The following is a 21,634-nucleotide window of genomic DNA, read 5'->3' on the forward strand; positions in this document are numbered from 1 at the left end:
GCTTACCATAATATTATTGATGCAATGGCGGGTGGATTATGTTAATAAACATGATCTTTTTTATGGCGTTTTGGCATATTTAGTAATATATTTTAAGGTATCAACAGTTCTAATCATGCCGATGGCTCAGCTATGCCGTTTTATTTTGAAAGTCTGGACCGGAAACACATTAAGTACTTTGTTCTTAACATTCCTTAAGGAGTTTCCCGTTCTTCCCAAGTTTGGAATAGTTTTGCTGTACAGCAGCGAACGGCGATTATGGACTGTGTTCGTGTTAACTCTTTGAAACGGTATCCACAGTTTTCTTCTGAAATATTTGCATACTAGTAAGATGTTCATGTTCATCAGCTGCAACAACTAGCTAGCTAATGTTTGTCAAGAAAAAGCGGTGGAAATGTTTTCATCGCGGATTTCAACAATGGCAATATCCAGCCAGTTAGCTAGCGGCTCTCCTTGGTGAGAGTGGCACCCAAATTTACGAATGCTTCAGGTAAACCTTACCGCGAAGAGGGTCACAATATGGTCATTAATCTTGAATATCCAAGTGTCGTGTTTGTGTCTACCTCCTTCAAACTCCCATTGGTGTCACGGTGTAACCCAGCGTAAGACTCTGTGTCTATTGGAGTACAGTGCTGCACATCATAACGGGACAGCTCAGGATGCATCATGCTACACAACACTACCGCCACCCCCTTTCTCGGAGAAACAAGAGGTGAGTGGCCAATCTTATTCCTGCCAAGCTCTATTTTGATGATGTTGCTCAGTGATGTTGCACCACATGTTCTTATTACAGCTACACATTACATATCGTGGTGAAGTTAGTTTAATGTTTGACATTTGTCGATTTTCGCGAATGTTACGTTCTATAGCTCCTTGTCAAAGACTCGATTTCCCCCAGTTTTAGGGCATGTTACATCAACCTACAACCTATTCTGAACGTGAAAGATAATATTTATTTTATTGTATCCCAGAGCCTTATGTTAGGAACCATGTTCACTGATATTTACAGGTAAAATATAATCAGGTCAGATATAGCTTTGGCTTTGAGAGTTACCCTTGTTTATGCATGTCTGTAGGCTGCTTTAGTTATATCTATTTAAGATTAGTTAATAAACACGTAACATATTAAATAAGCAAAACTGAATGCCTCTTTTTCCGTTGCCAGAGCATCTCCAGTATCCATGCAATGCAACATGACCCTGGTGGGAAGTCAGCAGAGCCGGCATATCTTAGGATGGATGGTTAGTATGAATTTATATATGGTGTGTGTATATATTTATTGCAAATTTTAGCCTTTGTAACTGGCTGTTCACACACTCTATATGTAACCTGACAGGTACAATGGAAATCAATGGACACATGGTGTTGTTTGCAGAGGCCCCCCTTTCTTCTTCAGCTCCTGCTGGTCCATGGGGCCACTCTTTTTATACGCCACTTACCTACATGACAAACATCTTGCACCTCCGGAACCGCAGAAGCACACTCACCAGATACAACCCGGGCCTCGCTGTTCCTCAGGTGTGTTTTTAAAAGATGTTATGGTCGCTTCAGTTGTTGTACTCCGTGACATGTTGTATGTAATGCACCTTTTCATCTGCGTGGTAATTCATGAGATTTTTTTATTTTAGTTTTGGTACTTTTGCACTGAACATGTTAGTTGTCAATCAGCCATTTCTTTCCACTGTTGCAACATCTTTTATTTTTTTTTCTATGGTTTTCTATGCTTCTATAGATTCTTCTCAGGTATTCTTGTTGGGTTATGGTTGTTGAATTTGAATGAAGTTATGGATTACCACATAGATATTACAACCCATTCCCATACTTATTACTTGATATAATTCAAAGAAGATGATTAAATGAAGAAATATCATGTTGAGAGAAACTAATTATACAGTGTGTTGAATGCTTCTGCAGGTTCAGAGTGTGGCACCTCCATCTACATTTGGGGTCATATTTCAAAAGTGTGCACAGGTAAATCAACAAAATTGTTTTAATTTTTATTTTGGACCAATTTTAAACTGCAAACGCACATGTTGTGACGTATACCCTTACAGCTGCTCGTGTGTCCCACAGGTGAAGATGGACGCTGACCCTCCTCAGGTGACTTTCTTTCTGCAGATTTACAACAATGGCCCAGTGGATGGCACCAATCTGTCTCAGGTGGCTATCCGGGACTCCATCTCTGGAATAGTACCCCTAAAGTCTGAAGGCAGGGTTGTGGAAAGAGGCTACCAGACCTTTGCCATTGATTCACTGTCTGGTATGTCCGAGTGTCAGTTTTAAAAAGAGATTATTCTACCAAACATGTCTGGTTTAAACCATAAAATGTCAAATAGTTAAATGTTATGCGCACTGTTTTCACAATATATAACATATTGATTTTATTTCTTTAGCTGGATCTCAAGTTGTTGTCAACTATACCGCTTACATAAAGAGTCATAAGAGTGAAGTCCTGGACCTTCCGGCTTTTCTTACCTTCTCTAACGCCTCACAGGTAATTATTTTTCCCCTGCTCTATTTCTGGTCTTTTAAACTTGAAAAGCAATCTCTAAAATGTTATTCATTTTACATCTCAGTATTTGCAGTACTATAAGAACATTTCTCTCTTCTTACACAAAGTATTGTTTTCTTGACTCCACAGAATGATGTCAGTATGTTTGGTCCATTGACAGCTAGACTAACCTTGATGGTGAACTCCACCGACAGGGTAAGTTGTAGACAGATACTTGGAACTGAAAACGTTCTTGCACCTTCAAGCATTGCATGCTTTGTTCTTCTACGGTTTTCAAATTAACATTTACAAAATTGATTTGATGAGAAGTTTTTTGCGCCCCATTTTAGATCTATCCTAACCATGGGGTCCATTTTGCTGGATTTGTTGCTGGGTTCTTCGTCACATTGGTGCTGCTGTCACTGGGCTTTCTGGCCATGAACCTGATAGGTCTCCAAACCAGGCTGAACCTTCTTCAGCAAAGGGTATAACCAAATCCAATGTGTTTTGTTCTAGTTAAAACCTAATGTGTTAATTACAGATGGTATTTATTTGTGTTTGTTAATTCTGTAAAAATGTTGTTAATACTGGTACTTCTGTTAAAAGAAATTTTGGCATTTGTGTCCAACCAACCTGGGTATAATATTTGACAGGTTGTGATGACCAAACATGTTTCAACACTATTTTCTTTTCTGTTGACTAATTTTGGAATTTTAAAGAACTGTTTAATTTGCTCTTTGTTTTAGGTTTTATGATTTACTTCAGGTATACAGTAAATGTTACACTGTGCTTGCATATATGGTCTTGCTTTAGAGAAACCGAAGGGATTCGGCCCCAGAGTATGCAGACTGCAACATGAGTGAGACTGTAAAAGATGAGGCTGCATTTGAAGACAAGATGGTAGACACCATGGTGTTGGAAGATCCCCAGAATATGTACCAGGCTTTGGAGAAGTGAGTAGACCAGTCAAGATGGAATTAATTATCTCTCGATAATAGAGATATCTTTTTAATGACACAAAAGTTATCAAAGTGACTGCCAAGTGGAAGAAATCGGTCATGAAGACACTCAGTGCTTGTGGAAAAAAGGTATTAATCTATAATAAATGTAATGTATTAGAGTGAAGTTGGGAGTTTTCCCCTTTAATTCAATATAGTCCATTTATTTTGAGTTATATGAAGAACTTAATATTAATGCACTAGGCTTCAGCTATCAATCAGTGCTTTTTTTGTTCACTCCTGGCTTTATGTTGTTTACACAGTTTTACCCAATTTCTTAATCATTATAACATCTAAAGCCATCAGAGAATATGGTCTGTTCTAATTCAACATTATTATTGTCTCAAGTTATTATCAAATCCCCCCAGGGACATGGACTGTTATTGGCTTAATGTACAGGTTTACCCTGCTTACTCTGCATTTTATCTCTGCAAGCCTTGAAATGTCCACACTGCTGCATGCCACCAATAACCTGGAGGCCACCCGAATTCAGATCTACAAGGATGTGATGTCCTCCCTGCTGGGTGGCCTGCGTTCCCAGGGCCAGTGCAGCGCCCAGGCTCAGCAGAGACTCCTTAGTGTGCTCCACGGACAGATGCTGGGCATGGAGGGTCGGCTGAAGGAGGAGCGAGGGGCCCGCATGGCTGCTCTGGCTGGCCAGTGTAACCTGGAGACTCGGGAAGAAATGGAAGCAGAGCACCGCAGAGAAGCTGCTGAGAAGGCCCAGGCCGAGCTTCTGTGTCAACATGCAGACCAACAGGTCATCAAAAGTGCTTTGTTTAGTTTGTTAGCAAAGTAACGTTCAGAGAGAGAGTTTATTGCTTTCATGACACACCATTCCTACTGTAAAACCTCATTTTGCAATGTTACTAGGAGCTCCTCCAGTGCAGCGTCCTCCTGGAGAAGCTGCACAAGCTGAGCCAGAGTCAGCTCCAGCGCATTCTGTTGGTCCGACATGAAGAAGCCTCAGGGAAGGTCCAGAGGCAGATTATCGAGTGGCGCCGGGTGGAGCTGCACAAGATTTTCTCTGAAGAACTGGAGGAGGCCACCAGGATGGGCGAGTTGGAGAAGAGTACAGCCAAGAGTCTTCAGCACGATTATTTTGCCTGTCAAGTGAGTTTCAAGTGAGAATTTACTTTAAAAGTTGTCACACATCAGAGGTGACCATTTAAGTGACATAATTATGAATGTATTATTTGAGCTTCAGACATTTTTTTTGCATTTAGACAGTTTTATGCTTTATTCTTTTCTTCTTCTTCTTCTCAGCTAACTGTATTTGCGGTAATCAGAACATGAAGCAACGTTAAAATACATTTTGAGACCTTTCCTTCTCTTTTCTGTCTAGGATCAGCTAGAGGAAGTGCTGGATGTCGTCCTTGCCAACCAGCGCTATGTGCTCGCTGAACGCCATGCACAGAGGAAGTTCTTGGTGCACAGCCTTCACAGCCTCAACAGCTTGATTTCAGACAGCTTCTCCAGTACCTCCAGCAATCTGGATAGCTGGTTCACTCACATCAGGAGGTCGGTGCCTGTTTATTACCACAGATAGCATCATGGATGACCATTTCACATATAGTGGAACTACTACACTATACGTTAAATGTGGCCAAGTATGCTTCTACAGTATTGCAGCATTAATGTACAATTTTAGAATTTAATCTGAAGTGATTCTATAATGTGATCCTCAATATAACAGAAAATATAGATTTGCAAAAAACATGGCAGAAAATGAAAGTGCAATTTGCATTACAAAATATTATATATATATATAATATATAATATATATATATATATATTATAATTATATATATATATATTCAAAAGAAAGTATTTTCCTGGCATTTTAAAGACACTATGTACATTATCTCAGCCTTTGTTGTCAGTTCAACCTTGTAGGCAGCACTAAACTTGCACAATCTGAGTAAGCTCGACTGGAGTTGTTTTAACCTGGCATGCTTTCATCTCTCCACCAGAGGGAGCATTGTGCCTGCAGAGCAGATTGACCAGCTACAGGACAAGGCCCAGAAAGAGTTGGTGATGGTGAGGCAGAGACTAGATGAGGCACTGAGCCAAGAGAGGAGAGCCATGCGCTGTGGACTGATTAAGAAGAGGCGGGAGCTCATCTCTGACATGGTGAGGAAATCAAGCGCATTTAGGATTTTATTTCCAGCAGCTGCATTATCCTATTGATTGATACCACAAAACCCGTTCGTCTCATTCCGTAACTAATATACCACCTTCCTGCTTTTTCCAGCTGCGGGTCCACAAACAGAGACAGAAGGATCTGTCAGCTCTGTCCAAGGGTCTGGAGGAAATGATCGATGTAGTTCAGCACCTGCACTGTTGGCAGAACTTACTGACCGCTCAGAGTGTGGAGTTAGCAGAGCTCATCAACAATCTGGATGAGGCTGCTGCTGCCGACATTCGCAAGGTGCCACTTTAACTGCACACATCAGGCTTTTTCATGACCTAATCACTTTAAAAGATGCATAAAAACCCACACACAAACATCCCACGGAGCGTAAGTAGTTGGGTCCAGACTAATTTGATGATAGCCAGACAGATTGTTTTAAGGGGATAGATGGAGTAGTGGGCTTGTGAGATGGCTGGGTGGAGTTGTTTGAATGTTACAGATAAACAGTTTGCCAGATTGGATGTATATACTAGAAAATGGATAGTAAAAGTACTTGAGCTTTCTGAAGGGCTCCTAAGAAGCTTTGTGCTGGGGAAAGACGTGTATGATGGACTTATGGGGTTGCAATTTATAAATATGTTAATTTGGTTTATTGACTATTTTGGAACTTATTTTGTTGAATGGTTTGAACTATTGTATGTTTTGTATTTTGTTAAAAAATTATTAATCACAAAAAAAAACATCCCAATGAGCTCGACTGAGTTTGATTTGCTCTCTCTCTTGATACTCCATCTGTTTTGTAGGTGACCATGCGTATGATCCAGGGTGCCATAACAGAAGTCAAAGCCATCCAGCCTTCTGCAACCCAGGCCTTGCTAACACTTTTGCCTCCAGGGGCACAACGCTCCCTGCTGCAGGTGGAACCTGAGGGAGGACCAGGGCAAGCCCAGGTACAAGGAGCGAGCGCTCTCTTGCATGGCCAGGAAAAGTTGCACCAGGAAGGCAAGGCAGCCTTACGCACTCTCAGCTGCACCAGGGAGGCTCTGCGGGATGCCATTGAGAGAGAGCTGCAGGAGCAGAGAGAGCTCAGGGCGCAATGCAGAGCTTTCTTCAGGTCAGTGATATAATAACACCGGCCGTTTCATTTCAGGGGATTCAAAGTGTGGTTCATATTTGCTGTGGATTTTCTGGGAGAGGTAGACCGAGAATGAAGCACTGTCTGGATTAGATGGGGTTGAGGTATTCAGATGCGTTCTCTACAGCAAAATGTATTACATACCAGTCTGTCCCCCCACAAGAACTTTTGAAGATTGAAAAACAACATCAACAAACAATAATTACACCATCCAGGATTCATGTTATTCCACTCTCCAAACAGCCACGTGAAGTTAATGGTGGAACTCCTGTGTGTTGATCTGTCTGCCTTTTCTCCTTCTGTCCCAGTTGTTTGTGTTTGTCCCAGTTGACCCTGTCTGAAGATGACCAACTCAGGATGAAACTAGAGTTTCAGAAGTGCCTGTCTGTGATGGACCGCTGCCTGGTGCTGCCCCACGCCATCTCCAGAACCAAACTCCACACCGCTCTTGCAGCTTGGAGAAAGGAGCGCGAGCAACAAATGGTGAATCCATAATCATCACACATTACTGAATTGAGTTATGTTCTTGAAACCTGTGTGTGTGTGTGTGTGTGTAGTATTTAAACATTTCTGACTTTGACTACTGCTAGTTTTAGTATCTAACAAAAGGCCACAGTGGCAGACAACAATACACCCTTCCACACTTATTTTGGTGTAGTATTTACATTACCAACATCCACAACTATGTATGTTTGCAGTATAAAAGCATCAGAGCTCAGTTGACCAGATTAAAATGCTAAAAATCCTTCTTTTTTTTCTTGGGAAGGAAGTCTCTATGATCACTTCTTTTACCTTTTGCTAATTTTGATGATCACTTTTTGTTTTAAATCTCCTCTCTTGATACAATTCTAAAGCCCTTGTGAAATAAACTACACAAGGCTAGAATGGTGCGGGGCTGGGTTGGCTCAGTTGGTACAGCAAGCGCGAATAGCACGGTGCATTTAATATTTTCTCAAATGAGTAAGAAATAGAGAATGATGACCGCCAGTGTAAACCACACTGTGTAATCAGCCTCAATTGTGTGGCTGCTGGACACATTAAGATTCTAACTATTTCTGGTTCCATTTCTAATCACATCATAACAGCACGCTTGGAGTAATTTCCTAGCCAACATGTTGATATTGTGGTTTTTGCAGACTAATAAGAAATCCAAGGAGATAACCAGCGAGGCAAGACAGAAAACCGGCACGTCGGAACTGCTGCTTTTCCAGAAAAAGCTTGAGGACAGCATCCAACTGTTCGAGAAGGAGAAGGAGATGGAGAGCAGTATCATGAACAAGGTAAAGTTGTAAAATGACGTTTTGATATACAGTTGTGTTCAGAATAATATCAGTGTGTTTTAAAAGTGCATTGAGCAAAGTGAATAATGCTCAAAATCCTTAGAAAAGCTTTTAATTCCATAATAAAAATGCATTTGGAACACTGCACATTTAATTCCAAATCAAAACATGACCAAAATTGATCAAGTTTGTGTTCTACCTTTACAGAAAGTGAAGAAAAAGGAATATAAGGCTGTTCAAAAAATGGCAGTATTGGCGTTTTTCTTTACAAACATTTACTGTATGAACTGAAAAATGTCTCAAGGGTTTGCTTTACTTTGAATCACTGCACTGATATATAGTTGCATAAACATTATTTCTGAGTACTGCTTCACATATGTAGCTAAGTTTCCATCCACTTGTCAATCAAATTATCTGAAGTGCGGTTAAAAAAACTCATGCGAATAAAGCTGGTGAAAGTGTGTTTCCATCTAACGGCTTTAAAGCAAAAAAAAACCTGGGCGTAATGACGTCACATTCTGTTTTGCAATTAAATTGGTATATTGAATTGATTTGAGACATTTTAAGGTGTTTCCATTCATTTTTGCACTGAATCACACAACATTCAAGCAAACATTTGCATACAAAGTTTTGCTAGACAAAATGAATTGCGCCGTCTACCAACAAATGATCAATACTGCACAAGTTGCAGTGCATATGTGCTAGCTGATAGCAACATATCACGCTATAATAAGAAAACAACAACACTATCAACACATTGCTATGATGATGCAGATGCAATCTGCCGTTTATTTTCCTCAGGCACCGCTGTGAGACAACTCATTTTTGAAAGATGTCTCGCTGTTTGAGCGCCTTCCATTTACTCCGGAGGACGTTCCACGGCTTGTTGTAACCTTTGTTGGCCATTTCCTTTGCAAGTTCCTGATAAATTATGGCATTTTGTAGATTTTTGCTATCTAAAATAACCGTTATATTTTGATCGTAAATTAAATTCAAAAAGTCTCTCGTCTCTTCTTCGTTTTGTGGCGGATTGCAACAATATAATGACCTAAAACTTAATCGCAATTTGGTATTTATTTTGGCAAATGACGTTTCCATCAGCGTTTTATCGCATAAGCCGTATATCAATCAAGATAAAATCTGATGACATATTTCCTTTGAGTCGATATTCATGAAATTCCATCAAATTTTACTGTTTCCATAAGGCAATTTTCATTCGTTATCACTTAATTTGGAAAAACCGATGGATGGAAACATATTTTGTGTTGAATGGAGTCAATCAACTTCTGACACCTGTGAACAAGTATTCCAGCCCAGGACGATTGAACTACACTACATTCCACAATTCCTGACCTTTACTGGGTTGAAACAGCATTTATGATGTCACCCCACAAATGTTCTATGGGATTGATGTCCGTAGATTGGGCTGGCCACTCATTAACATAAATCCAGTTCATCTGGAATCTGGTGTGTTTTGGGTCATTATCATGTTGAAAGACCCATTTCAAAGGCATTTCCTCTTCAGTAAAAGGCAACATGACCTCTTCAAGTATTTTGATGTATTGGAACTGATCCATGATCCCTGGTATGCAATGAATAGGCCCAACATCACAGTATGAGAAACATCCCCATAACATGATATTTGCACCACCGTGCTTTACAGTCTTCACAGTGTACTGTGGCTTGAATTCAGAGCATGGGGGCCGTCGGACAAACTGTCTGCGGCCCCTAAAGAACAATTTTGCTCTCATCAGTCCACAGAACGTTGCGCCATTTCTTCTTTGACCAGTCAATTGTCCTTTGGCAAAAGTCTTCTTTGATTTTCCTGGAGCGGATCATTGGTTGAACCTTTGCTATTTTGGCTATTCTTTGATTCATTCGAGTGGTAGTTGACCGTTTTTTCCCACGTCGTTCAGGCTTTGGATGCCATTTGAAGGCATTTGAAATCATTTTGGCTGAGCAGCCTATAATTTTCTGCACTTCTTTATATGTTTTCCCCTCTCCAATCAACTTTTTAATCAAAGTCTGCTGTAACTCAGAGCAATGTCTGGAACGTCATCATGCTCCTTTCAATTACAGATTCAATTACACAGAATGAGCAGCATGCATGTCATGACTGGGGTCTGTTGGTTTTCTATGACTCTACAGTACAACACATACTAGTAAATTATTTGCCATGTAGAAATATCATTTCTACCAAAAATATAATTTATGAGGTTAGTGATGTTGGACTGCTATTATTTTGAACACAAATGTAAGTCCTTTTTAAGTGCAGTAAGTTACTGAGAGGTATGAAGGGTGTATTAACTTTATACATTTTCAAACCCTATGCTCATTCAGTAGCAGGAGCAATTCTCCTTCAAGTGAAGGAATATCTTCATTAAAGTTGAATGTCAAGCTTGCACACAAAGGGGTTTGAGTTCATACAAGATGACTGAAATACATCAATCTGTGTTTTGGCAGGTGGTGGAGGAGATGCGTAGGGAGAGAGAGGACGATCTGCGCTCTCGGGGCGACAACCTGGCGATGCAGATGGCTACCATCCACTACCAGAAGGCTGAGAGGAGGACCAAAGTGTTGGAGACATGCGGAGCAATGCTCACTCTGCACAGCCTGCTCATTCCACAGCTCAGAGAGAGAAAGAGCCTGGAGAGACAAGACATGGCCCAGAGTATACGGAACCACTGCTTGGTAGGCACTAGGCAATGCTTTACTCCCAAGTTAACCTCTGTACTGTTAGCACTACATGATTGGAGGGCTAATCAAGGGCATATGTAAGGTTCAAACATATACATATACTTTCTGGAAAATTACTTCTAGTTTATTTTTACTATTAATTACTATTAGTTTCTCATTTAACCTTATAGACTTTACTGAGAGTGTAATTTGACTCTTGCCACAGGGCCTAGAGGAAGCAGAACAAGAGCTTCAGAAGGAGAGGACGAAGCTGGATTGCCTGCAAATGTCTCGGTCCAGAGTTGAGTCCAATCCAACACGGAGAGATGACTCTGAGGGCGAGGGGGAGAGTGAGGAGGAGAGACTGTTTCAACTGCATCAGGATTGCAGGATGACATCCATCCTCCAAGAGGCACTCTACAAGAGTGATCAGGTCATCACACTATTGGCTGAGAGGTGAGCTGTCATGTCTGTGTTAACCTAGGAGTAATGTCTTATTGGCAGACCAATCGCCACAACACACCGGGATGGGAGAGAAACATGCTCTGTTTTATTGGCATTTCTTTAAACCAATCACAATTGTAATGAACAAAGACAGCGTAAGGTGAGGGATATCTGGCGGCATCAAAACAATCCAGTAAATTCAACGTTGCCGATATAGACTAACTCAGGAGTACCGTTACATTTACTCTGGTGTTTTCAGGTTGCAGAAAATGACTTGCACCAATCAAGCCATGGAAGATTTAAAAGAGCAAATGGAGCTCAGGAGACTTTATGCAAACTGTGACCAGGTTTGAACTTATTAATTAAGACTTTTTTTCCAGTATTTTATTCAACACTAACATATTAACAACATGGAAAAATACAGAGACATCCTCACTTTTGTATGCATGCCAGAGGAAGTAGAGTAAAGACTGTACTTTAAGGTGGTCTGCTCTTCTTCTCAGGATTTGGAGTTTGCATCACAGCTGGTGAAGCAGAGTCACATATCTGCTGAGGTTCTCCTGAGGCCCTGCGTCTCCTCCTCCCCACTCTGCCTGAAAGCGAACTCATTTCCATCACTGACGCCCTCTGCCCCAAACAGCACCCTGTTTCATCACCGGCAGAGCAGGAACACTCGGGGTAAGAAGCAGGGTCAGGCTCTGTCCACTGGCAACATTTTGTACATCCAGTTTATACATCTATTTACACAGAGTAATCACATTAGGTGTGGTGGTTGTGTGTGGTGTTGTGTTGTGTTGTTGTGTGTGTGTGTGTGTGGTGTGTGGTGTGGGTGTGGGTGTGTGTGTGGGGTGGGTTGTTGTGGTTGTGTGTGTGTGTGTTGTGTGTGTGTGTTTGGTGTGTTGTGTGTGGGTGTGTGTTGTTATCAAATTGTATTGTTTTCCCATGGCAGCAGAACAATTGCACATAATCATACAAAATCTGTCTGGCTCTTCCAAATTGCAAACAAAGTTTTGAGTTTGGTAACCAACTAATGTGCATAAGCTATCAAAAGCTTTTGTCATTCACTTGTCTCCTAGTCCATGTTAGGAGCTCTCCAGAAAGCTTAAAGGGCCTATATTTTGCTTGTTTTCAGGTTCATAATTGTATTTTGAGGTTGTACCAAAAGAGGTTTACATGTTTTAATGTACAAAAAACACCATATTTTTGTTGTACTGCACATTGCTGCAAATCCTCTTTTCACCCTGTGTGTTTAGGTCTCTGTTTTAGCTACTGAGTAAGACATCTCACTTCTTTACTATCTTTGTTGGGAGTCGCACATGCGCAGTAGCTAGGCAATGATCAGACAATAACTTTCTCCAACTTTGGTCAGTACAAGGCAGGATTAGCTGGGAGTCTTCTTCTAAATGAGGGGCACTTGTGGAATACCTGCAGAACAGGGCCATGTAAATAGTTATTTTGTTCATTATGGTGAACTAGTGTGTTGTAGCAGTGTTTTTCCATTGAGAATGAGCTAGCATGCTACGGTTTGCCACCTTGTCTCAGCTAGTAATGTTTAAAACTGTGGAACAGCTCACCCGGAGACTAAAGTTAGAGGACGTTAAGAAACCTGTATCTCACTCAAAACAGTATGGATAGTTTTTTTTTCCAAGTCTGTATGCGTGTGGATGCACCAGAGACACAAAACAACACACCAAATCCCAGAAAGTGATTTTTTTTTTATAACATGGGCACTTTAAATACGTTTGAACGTTTCTAGTGTATTTCCCTCCTTTCTTTAAGGAAAAATAAATAAAACAATTTGAATATAGTAAAACCTTTTTGTTCCAAGTATGCAACCACAATCTCATCGATTCAAGTTATGTGGTTTAAGAAAGTGTTTTTTTTGACTGAAGCCACTGATTTAAAAAACAAAAAAACTGTGTTTAAACACTGGCTGAAACAAACCCATCTCCATGCATTGTTTTAGATTTATATACAGTTTGTACACGATTCCACAAAGGTCCTTCTTCCCTGAGCCAAGATCAAGAGATAAATGATTATACCCTTCATTTAATTTCCCCTCTCTTCCTGATACTCTGGAACCTCCGCTGAGTCTGGATTACTTAACTGATGAATCATGTCTCATGCATGAGGACCGAAGCTGTCTGGCCAAAGGACAAGAGAATGAAAATGGAACAATATGCAAAACATGTGTTTTTGTTCTCTTTTTCAGCTCTTTAGTTTCTGCTTTTTGTTTGCAGAATAGAGTTTAGCTGTTCTTTGGAACAATTTGTTATCTTTTCATTTCAATAGTAGGATGTGAAACATATGTTGCTAATATTTAATTTGAGAAAAAGAAATTGAGTATTTTTTGCATCTGACGATTGTAGATACTTTGAGGTCCTTGATCAAATCACTTTATTGCCATGCAGTAGTATTATGTATAACAGCTATATCGAAAGACAAAAATAAATTATCAAATAAAGTTGAAGTGGACAGAAAATTGGCCTCTTACCTGCCCAACCAAGCAGCTGTGTTTTTGAGAAAATGGTCTATGTAAGTTAGCATTTTTTTTTTTTTAAATGCAAACGGGCATCAGCTAGATATGTTTTAACCTAGTTAATAGAGTAGCTCCAATGCACTGTCCTTTAAAAAATGTCTGACATTATCTACATATCTCTCTACCTCCAACATTAAACACTGTTTTCAATTGTCTTGCTAAGTTGGACTCAAAAGTAATAAATTAAGCCTGAGTTATCTCAAGAAAAACTTTGAAATTTGTGTCCTAGGGTTGCTGTTCTTTCTCGGCGTCCTTTGTTTGCCCTGGTACAGTTTGTTACCTCCCAATTTGATCATTTACTGTATGCTGTCTCATATTTGTAGCTAGTACAAACATGAACTTTTCCATTTTGCCTTTATGAACATTGTAACCACAGACACTGTATTTGATGTGTTTTTTTAAATGTGCACATGAACCAGGTCATGCACATGATTAGCTGATTCTGTTTGCTTTGGGAAGCTGCTCCTTCCATGCAACATGATTGTTAAGCAAATAAACTTTTACTTATTGGAGGCATTCTGACATATTCATTCTCTTATAAGAAAAACAGCCTTGTGTGATTTTGAAGTTAGAATTATCCATACTTAATTATTGATTGGACGGTCCTAAAACAATTTACCCTTCTAAGAAAGGGAATAAATATCTAATCTTTTACTTTTAATGGAAAAGATCACAAAACTCTCTCCTCTAAACCAATGAAAAGTTATGACCGCGTATCAGATAGCCAGGCATCCCATACCATGTTTTATTAAAAGCCAATTATTGTCTGCAAAATCGTATCGCTGTTACCAGCTTCATACTTTTATTTTATGACCTTTTGACCAGGTGTGCCGGGGGGGTGAACAGACGTCTTTCTGTCAAACTGCGAGAAGACATGGTGCATAAAAATATGCCAAATATGCCAAGCAGCACTTTGGAAAGAGAGAGGTGAGTTCAACACATTTTTGTGTCTTTCTACTGGCTGCTGTATAAGGACCTGACGTTATGCTTTCTGCATCATTGATCACCAACCTCATAGACAAATCCTTATTTGATGTGTAATATGCCTTTCATCAGTTAACATGGCTGGGCTGCAGTGAGCACATGCATGCATGCATGACGTAAGCCCTTTAACACTCCAAGCCCACTAACAACAGCTCCTTTGTCCTCCTAAATCTCAGGCTCCAGGAAAAGAGGCAATGCTTGATGGAAAAACTGCTCCCCAGAGACCATCCCCTGGCTTCCAGAGATGTTGCACCACTGGTGGTTAAAGAGAAAGGAAAGGAAGACAGTTTGACTGAAGCACAACGGCCTGTTCATGGATCAACCCTGACAGAAAACACAGTTACAGAGCAGAGAAATGACACTGCAAAAGAAAGGTTTGTGGACACAGTGAATGAAACATTACACAGCCCGGCAGAGGAATACATGGTGCCAACCTCTGCCAGCAGGGTACTGGGCGTCCCTGCTACCGGAGAGAGGTTATTTGTGTTCCGGGATCAACCTGATTCAAGTGGCAGTGTGGGTGCTCCTAAAAGAAAAAAGAAAAAGAACTTTCTCAATCTGAAGAAAGGCTCAGTGGCTCCATCAAACCTTTCTTGAAACTGTCTAACATTGTCTTTTGCAAGGTTTTATGATGATGGTACTTTATCACGATATATAATATTAGAATCCAAAATCAGCCAATATATTTTCAGTGTGGTATGTTGCATGGTGGTTACATAAAGGAGGTTGACAAACCGTTACATTGTTTTCACTGGCTTGAATCTTTTTAGTGGTGGGAAATATCCACTGAAGTACAGACTCACTTTCACTTTACAAATGTGTTATTGGGGAAAAAAACAGATGAAAACCTCCATGCTTGCAGTATTGATGTGCACTGCATTAATATTAATAGTATTATTCTTGTTCAAAACTCCAGATATTAGACAAGTTAAAGTTTTGATGTAAGGATTGAATAACTCCCTACACTCCAGATGCACAGGTAAATGACATGTATCAAAACTCTAAGTTCTTTCATGTGCAACAGTTTAAATCCATTTTGTAAAATAAAATTTGTTGAACGTCATAAATACAAATCAAACGTCCCACTGAATTTTTCCATTCTTGTTTTGACATGTACCGTGTATATTGATACGTGATAGCTGTCATTAATATCCTAATTTTTTGGAATTGACAAAGTCTCCACATGTGTTGAGGGAAAAGTTGCGAAACGTGTGGCTGTGTTGACAGCAGGAGAAGCTCAATCGTCCCTGGCATTTGGTAGCGTGCGTGAACGGAGTGTTTGCGACCCCAACTGTCTTCCCCCCCCGCCCCCCCCCCTCTCAGACTGCTCCACGTCATCGTCGTCCCCTCCACCACTCCATCCTTAAAACGGCTGCAAAACTACTCCTCTTTACTATTTTCCCTCCGTTGACCGTCACGGCAGCTGGAAGCAGTCCGGAACAGCAGTGTTGTATCCGCCATGAGGCTGGGACTCGCCACCCTCGCGTGTTTCTTCAGCTTTGTTTGGCTGTCGGAATGCGCGCCTCCGACCTGCTACTCCAGAGCGCTCGGCCTGAGCAAAGAAGTCATGTCTCTGCTGGATAAAATACACACGTCCAGTCGAACGGTAAGCGCTTTGACGTCCATTACATTGTCACATTCTGCACACTGGGCTGCGTGGACTAGTGCACCGTGTCATGTACTCTCTAACGATCACGTTTGTTGGGTTGCAGAAAACGTGTGCTGAGGTTCTGCCCACGATCTTCCTTGATGTGCATGTAAGTTTCAAACAATGGAGGAGTGCATATATGATGTGGGACGCACTGCTGCTGAAAGGGTTTTAAAAGGAAATTTGGAAATTTGAATATCAGTTTTATTTTTTGTTTTTCAACTAGCAACCACCTTTCCTCCACTGATAACCACCCAGTCATTTCAAAATCCCGGTTATATATTAAAAACTAAGGGAGTTAATTTAATACAAAATCAATAAGTTAGATGTGAGCTGGAGCTTTCACTCAGCACAACTTTTAATTTTGCACAGGAAGCCAATTCAATGCAAATCAATGTACACTGACAAATCCTACCTAATATGGTAGCACTTCCTGTTTGTGTGTTTGAGGGTTTATGAGAGTAATCTAGAAAAAAAAAATGTAAATACTGTTAATCTTTCATGCAAAATCTAAATTAAAAAAAGAATCATTCACTAGAAGATTTGTATATAGTTTGAGAGAAACTGTTCATTTAAAAAAAAAAAAAAAATCTCTTATCTTTCTAGAACGCATGTGTCACAACCAAGCTCCGTGACTTTCTCTATGTGGTGCTGAACCATCCTGACCAGTCCTGCAGAGAGCGTCCCAGAATGGTGCTGCTCAAACGTAAAATCCAGAACTTGTACACCATTATCACCAGAGTCTGTTATCGGGTAAGAGCATCTAAAACACCTGCAATGGGTTTTTTTCTTCTTATTCGCTCTTGTTTTCAGGCTTGAGGTTCTTGACCACGTGTCTTTGTTTGGTTGGCAGGACCTGGTGTTTTTCACAGATGACTGTGAGGCTATTGACACTGGACACAGCAGCCCTTACTATGCAGAGGACAGGCTTCAGCTACTGCAAGAGGAGAGATAATCAACACACACACAGCAGATGACAGACGCCCACCGGTCTGTTATTCATAAAAACACATCAGCAATATGTAGAATGGTAACGCATATGCAACACACACCGCTGCCTGCACTGTATTAGATGCATCATAAACAATACACACAGGGTGCTGTTTCATGTCGTACCTAGTTGGCTCTGCGTTAGCTGCACGCTCATAGTAGTGGACATGAGTGGCTACATTCCAGCAAGGAGTCGAGAAATTTCCACAGGAAATTTGCTGAATGCCAACCATGCCATTGAAAACCTTTAAAATAATAAAGCAATAAGAGATGCTTGTGAGCCGGTCTTAACCGCTGCTTACTTACATGGGCTATAATCAAAGGACCATGTGTCATTAAGAGAAATAAGTTGTGTTGCCATAACCCTTGGTCTGACTTAAAGGAACACTATACAGCATTTTGTAAATATTTGAAGAGCTGAACATGGTGGTTTAAAATGTTACGTAAGAAACAGATGTACTGAACATTGCTTTCTCACACTCAGTCGTACAGTACACTCCTTCAGAATTTTATCACAAGAACTTAGGACAGTACTGCTGCTTGTGCTAAAACTGAATAAAAATGCAAATGTTCTTGGCTTGAAGCAGAATATATATATAAAATATGAGAGCCCTCACTGTTGTAAACATATTAGACACTTGCCTGTGTTTATGCACACTTAAAGACAATCCATATGGGTTGCATTATGTAATAAAACTTCTCTTTATGTATCAGCTTTTATGTACTTGGAATGTTCTCTGAAGTTATTTCCAAAATGTCTGCCAGTGGATACTGGGAAACAATAAACTACTGTGACAAAACTGGCCCGTGTCGAGTGTGTGAATCAGTATCGATCTCCGTTTCTACAATAAATATTTAATTTGTTTTTTTACACAAGGTTATTTTCACGCTGACTGATGCTCTGATTTTCACTCAGCATGTGACTGTTACTGATGCATTTTACTTTTTTTGAGGCAATATGAAGTTTTCACCACTGGACTGAAATACATTTGCATTTTAAGTAATCATTTTCCCTTTTGCTAAGCAAAATTAAACTGGGTGTTATGTTTTGAAAATGTGATTGATGAACTGTAAGTGAAGCAATGTGGGTTTTACACAAATCACAGCCCCCAGTCTCACAAATAAGCCACAGTTGCCGTTATTTTGATAACCTCATGACATGTTGGATTTGGGAACAAGTCAGCCCCTCTGATTTGATTTATGGTCTCTACTGCCCTCTGTTGGCCAGACCCAACGACCTGCACTTGCTGAAAGGCAGTTTTGCTGGCAATGCTATGTGTAGCTTCCAGCAAGGACTTGTTGGACAACTCTCCCTGTTGGTCCATTAAAAGACTCTCCAACATGACCCGGCTGCCAAAACGATGATAGATTTACCAAAAGAAATAATCAAATTCACAACCTCCATGTTTGTTTTTGAATGATTTTTCTTTCTGACAACATACATGGGTTCTTGATATTGCCCCCATTAATCCCATCTTGCATATTTTGCTGAATCATCTGTCCCATATGCGGAGCTCCAGTTTCTGTGGTTACTTTGCTGTTGTTTGCTGCTTGAACCTGGTGCTGACTTTATCTCTGCATTACAGAAATACCTTTAACTGGGAAATAAGATGATTTACATTTGTCCTGTGTTTGCATATGGTTTGATTGATTGAGATAGCTTGTGTTTCCATGTTGTCTAATTCACGTTTTAGGCCTGCTACCTTACACAATGACTTTGTCTTAGTATGGACTGAAATACATTGCATGCCTTGTGTGGGATTGAGGAGAGCTGAAAAACTTCTGGACACAGTTCAGATGATTTTCAGTCGTCTTGAGGGTTATTGGGGTACCAGTTATGCAGGAGCGGTGCTGTCCCTGAATCAGGCCCATCAGGCAATTCTGTCGGCTGATTAAGAGCCAGTGTACACATCCAATAGTCATCCATTTACTATCAGTTGCCAAAACTGCATGATTCAGGGTTTATCCTCAGAGAGTTTGATAGTGCCGTGATCTGTCACAAGGTGGTGCTGGTTGTTGCAGTTCCATATTGCCACATCAGATGAGGCTATGGCGCTCCATCATTTTATGCCGCCTATTTAAAGGTGCTACTGACAGACAGCTAAACTCTCTCCCTCTCTCTGTGTGTTTCACTGTGACTTATTATTAACAATTTCTTGATTTTTATTTCCAGATTTGATAACTGAGATGCAGCACTGAAATCTGTCAAAACAATCAAATCTGCAGCCGTTATGTTAAAAAGGTCCAAACTAGTTCCTGCTGTGCTGAGAAGTAACTAACATTGTTTCAGTAAGTGGTCCAAACTAATGTTTACAAAGATACTCAAACTTCTGATAATGTTGCAGGATTGTAATCAGCAAACCTAGAGGTTTTTAAGTTTTTTAAGTTGCACAATATTGCATGGTGGTTATATCACTGTTCACAATACCGTTACAACATTTGATCATTCTGTAAACACTGGGAATAAAAAAAAAACTCACAGCTCCGTCAGTCCTGTGCAGAAGATCATTTCATAATCATTTAACAGACTGCAGTTTAAAGTGAGCCTGGAATAAGTATGATTTTCTTTTTGTGCCATGAATCTGAACCCTCAGGTTTGAACCCATCACTGCTAATTACCTAACCAACAAAAATGAAAATGTTAGTCAGCAGCATGTGGCTTGTTAAGGAATCAGCCCACAGTGGGGTTATAAAGCTTAATTGCTGTGCTTATTGATCATCATTAGAGGGCCGCTTAATCCAGGGTATTTTCTATCATTAGGCAAAATGAGAACAGAACATTTAAACCACAGGCGGCCAAGTAATTTCACAATTTAATGTTCTGTGACACTGCACCAAAAATGTTAAATGCTGCACAATAAAAACAACAACAACTTAGCCAAAGGGTGACAGTAATCATTCTCTGCTTTGTTGAAATAAATTAGCTTGTAAAGGACAGATCAGAAACCTGTTTACATTAAAGCATCGCTGATGCAGTTTTGTTTATGGGGGTTTTTGGGCAATTTTCCATCACATTTAGCACTTTTATTGCAGCTCAAAAGAAATGTTGCCTCATTAGTCCACATAAGAAAATGGTTCCCCACCCCTAATTTCCAATAGATGATTGGCACCCTCTCCACACTGTTGTAACCATGCTGCTCAGTAAATTTGCTTGGTGCTCAAAACTCTCACATATTTGACCAAAGCTTCCCCTCCTGTCCACAGTAAACGTACCTTATAAACGCACAACTGCTCCATTATTTTGCACGTTGAAGTAATTATTTAAGAAAGGGTCACAGGAGGACTTCTGATGGCATGGGAGGTGAATAAAGTTAACTCAACTTAAAAACGGCTATTAACAATTGTAATCGATCATTGGGAGGTGACTCTATCAGTATATCAGGGGTTAATTCATTTCATTCATTCTCGAGATAGCCCTCATTCACAATGACATTGAGTTAAAAAGACAAAGAAAACAACACAGAGGAACAAGCAGCACCATCCTGAGAACATATGTGGCACTAAAACTTATCCGAAAAGGAAAAAAAAACAATGTGATAAACAGATCAGGACAACCAGGATGCACAAGAAATACAACTTGATAAAGCAATTACAAGTTTGGAGGTTTAAAATCAAATTTCCAATGTCCAAAAGACACAAGTGAGTTGATTTTAGTAATAGCAGCCTAAATGACCAAACCCTGGTTATGAACACATAGGTCAACCAAAAACTTTTCAGTGCAAGTAGACCAAGGCCTCTATTGAACACTGCAAGCCTTACAAGCTGAAATGAAGAGATGTATAACCAAATCACCTTAAACCAGGGGGTCTTTATCGTTTTTTAGGCCAAGGACCCTTTAACTGAAAGAGAGATGAGGTAGTGACCCCCTAATACATATGCTGTGTAACATAGTTGTCTATTAAACTGGGCCAGATGGATGGAAATGTATGGATATTATTTATACATCATGGTTTAATGTTAAACATACATGTGTAAAGCACAGTGAATCCTTAAACCATGATGGCTACCTTACCTGTTATCTTCAATGTGTAAATCAAATGTTGTTTTTCCCTCACAAATAGGCCAATTTATCTTTGCTATTTATATGTTGAATTCATACTGATGTAAGTTTTCAGAAATTTTAATTTAGAAAAAAAATATGTATACATCATTTGGTGAGCCCTCTGCACTAACTTTGAGGACCTCCTGATGAGCATCTCTGCTTTATAAGATAGACTCAACAACAGTTGTATCACCATTGCGGAATAACTCCAACTGATGAACAGATCAGTGTAGTGATAAATAGTAAGCAATAGCTTATGTATTATTTCTGATA

At 40.1% G+C, this 21,634-nt stretch overlaps 2 protein-coding genes across 2 annotated transcripts; both read left to right on the top strand.

Moving 5' to 3' along the window:
* Window positions 1-185: 185 nt before the first annotated feature.
* Window positions 186-15,523, top strand: LOC116687377 (limbin). Its single transcript, XM_032512709.1, is given in 24 exon segments — window positions 186-712; window positions 1,166-1,241; window positions 1,337-1,518; window positions 1,915-1,971; window positions 2,074-2,260; window positions 2,394-2,494; window positions 2,642-2,707; window positions 2,842-2,976; window positions 3,305-3,444; window positions 3,925-4,249; window positions 4,363-4,602; window positions 4,835-5,010; window positions 5,463-5,622; window positions 5,744-5,920; window positions 6,427-6,737; window positions 7,067-7,241; window positions 7,895-8,038; window positions 10,502-10,729; window positions 10,941-11,170; window positions 11,418-11,505; window positions 11,662-11,716; window positions 11,719-11,836; window positions 14,523-14,624; window positions 14,858-15,523. Coding segments are annotated over 24 exon segments (4,125 nt in total). The 5' UTR covers window positions 186-481; the 3' UTR covers window positions 15,279-15,523.
* Window positions 15,524-15,990: 467 nt separating this feature from the next.
* Window positions 15,991-18,043, top strand: LOC116687402 (cytokine-like protein 1). The gene is made up of 4 exons (XM_032512762.1): window positions 15,991-16,287; window positions 16,394-16,438; window positions 16,936-17,082; window positions 17,183-18,043. The coding sequence occupies exons 1-4, from the start codon at window positions 16,141-16,143 to the stop codon at window positions 17,282-17,284; spliced, it is 441 nt and encodes a 146-aa protein (XP_032368653.1). The 5' UTR covers window positions 15,991-16,140; the 3' UTR covers window positions 17,285-18,043.
* Window positions 18,044-21,634: the final 3,591 nt, after the last annotated feature.

The sequence above is a fragment of the Etheostoma spectabile genome, chromosome 4 (genome assembly GCF_008692095.1).
Source record: "Etheostoma spectabile isolate EspeVRDwgs_2016 chromosome 4, UIUC_Espe_1.0, whole genome shotgun sequence".
Classification (NCBI taxonomy): domain Eukaryota; kingdom Metazoa; phylum Chordata; class Actinopteri; order Perciformes; family Percidae; genus Etheostoma; species Etheostoma spectabile.

What these genes read in the sequence shown, in the direction of transcription:
- LOC116687402 (XM_032512762.1), top strand. Translation starts at nt 16,141, where the DNA reads ATGAGGCTGGGACTCGCCACCCTCGCGTGTTTCTTCAGCTTTGTTTGG. An exon ending in TACACACGTCCAGTCGAACG is followed by an intron (nt 16,288 to 16,393) that starts GTAAGCGCTTTG and finishes GTTGGGTTGCAG; the next exon opens with AAAACGTGTGCTGAGGTTCT. An exon ending in TCACCAGAGTCTGTTATCGG is followed by an intron (nt 17,083 to 17,182) that starts GTAAGAGCATCT and finishes TTTGGTTGGCAG; the next exon opens with GACCTGGTGTTTTTCACAGA.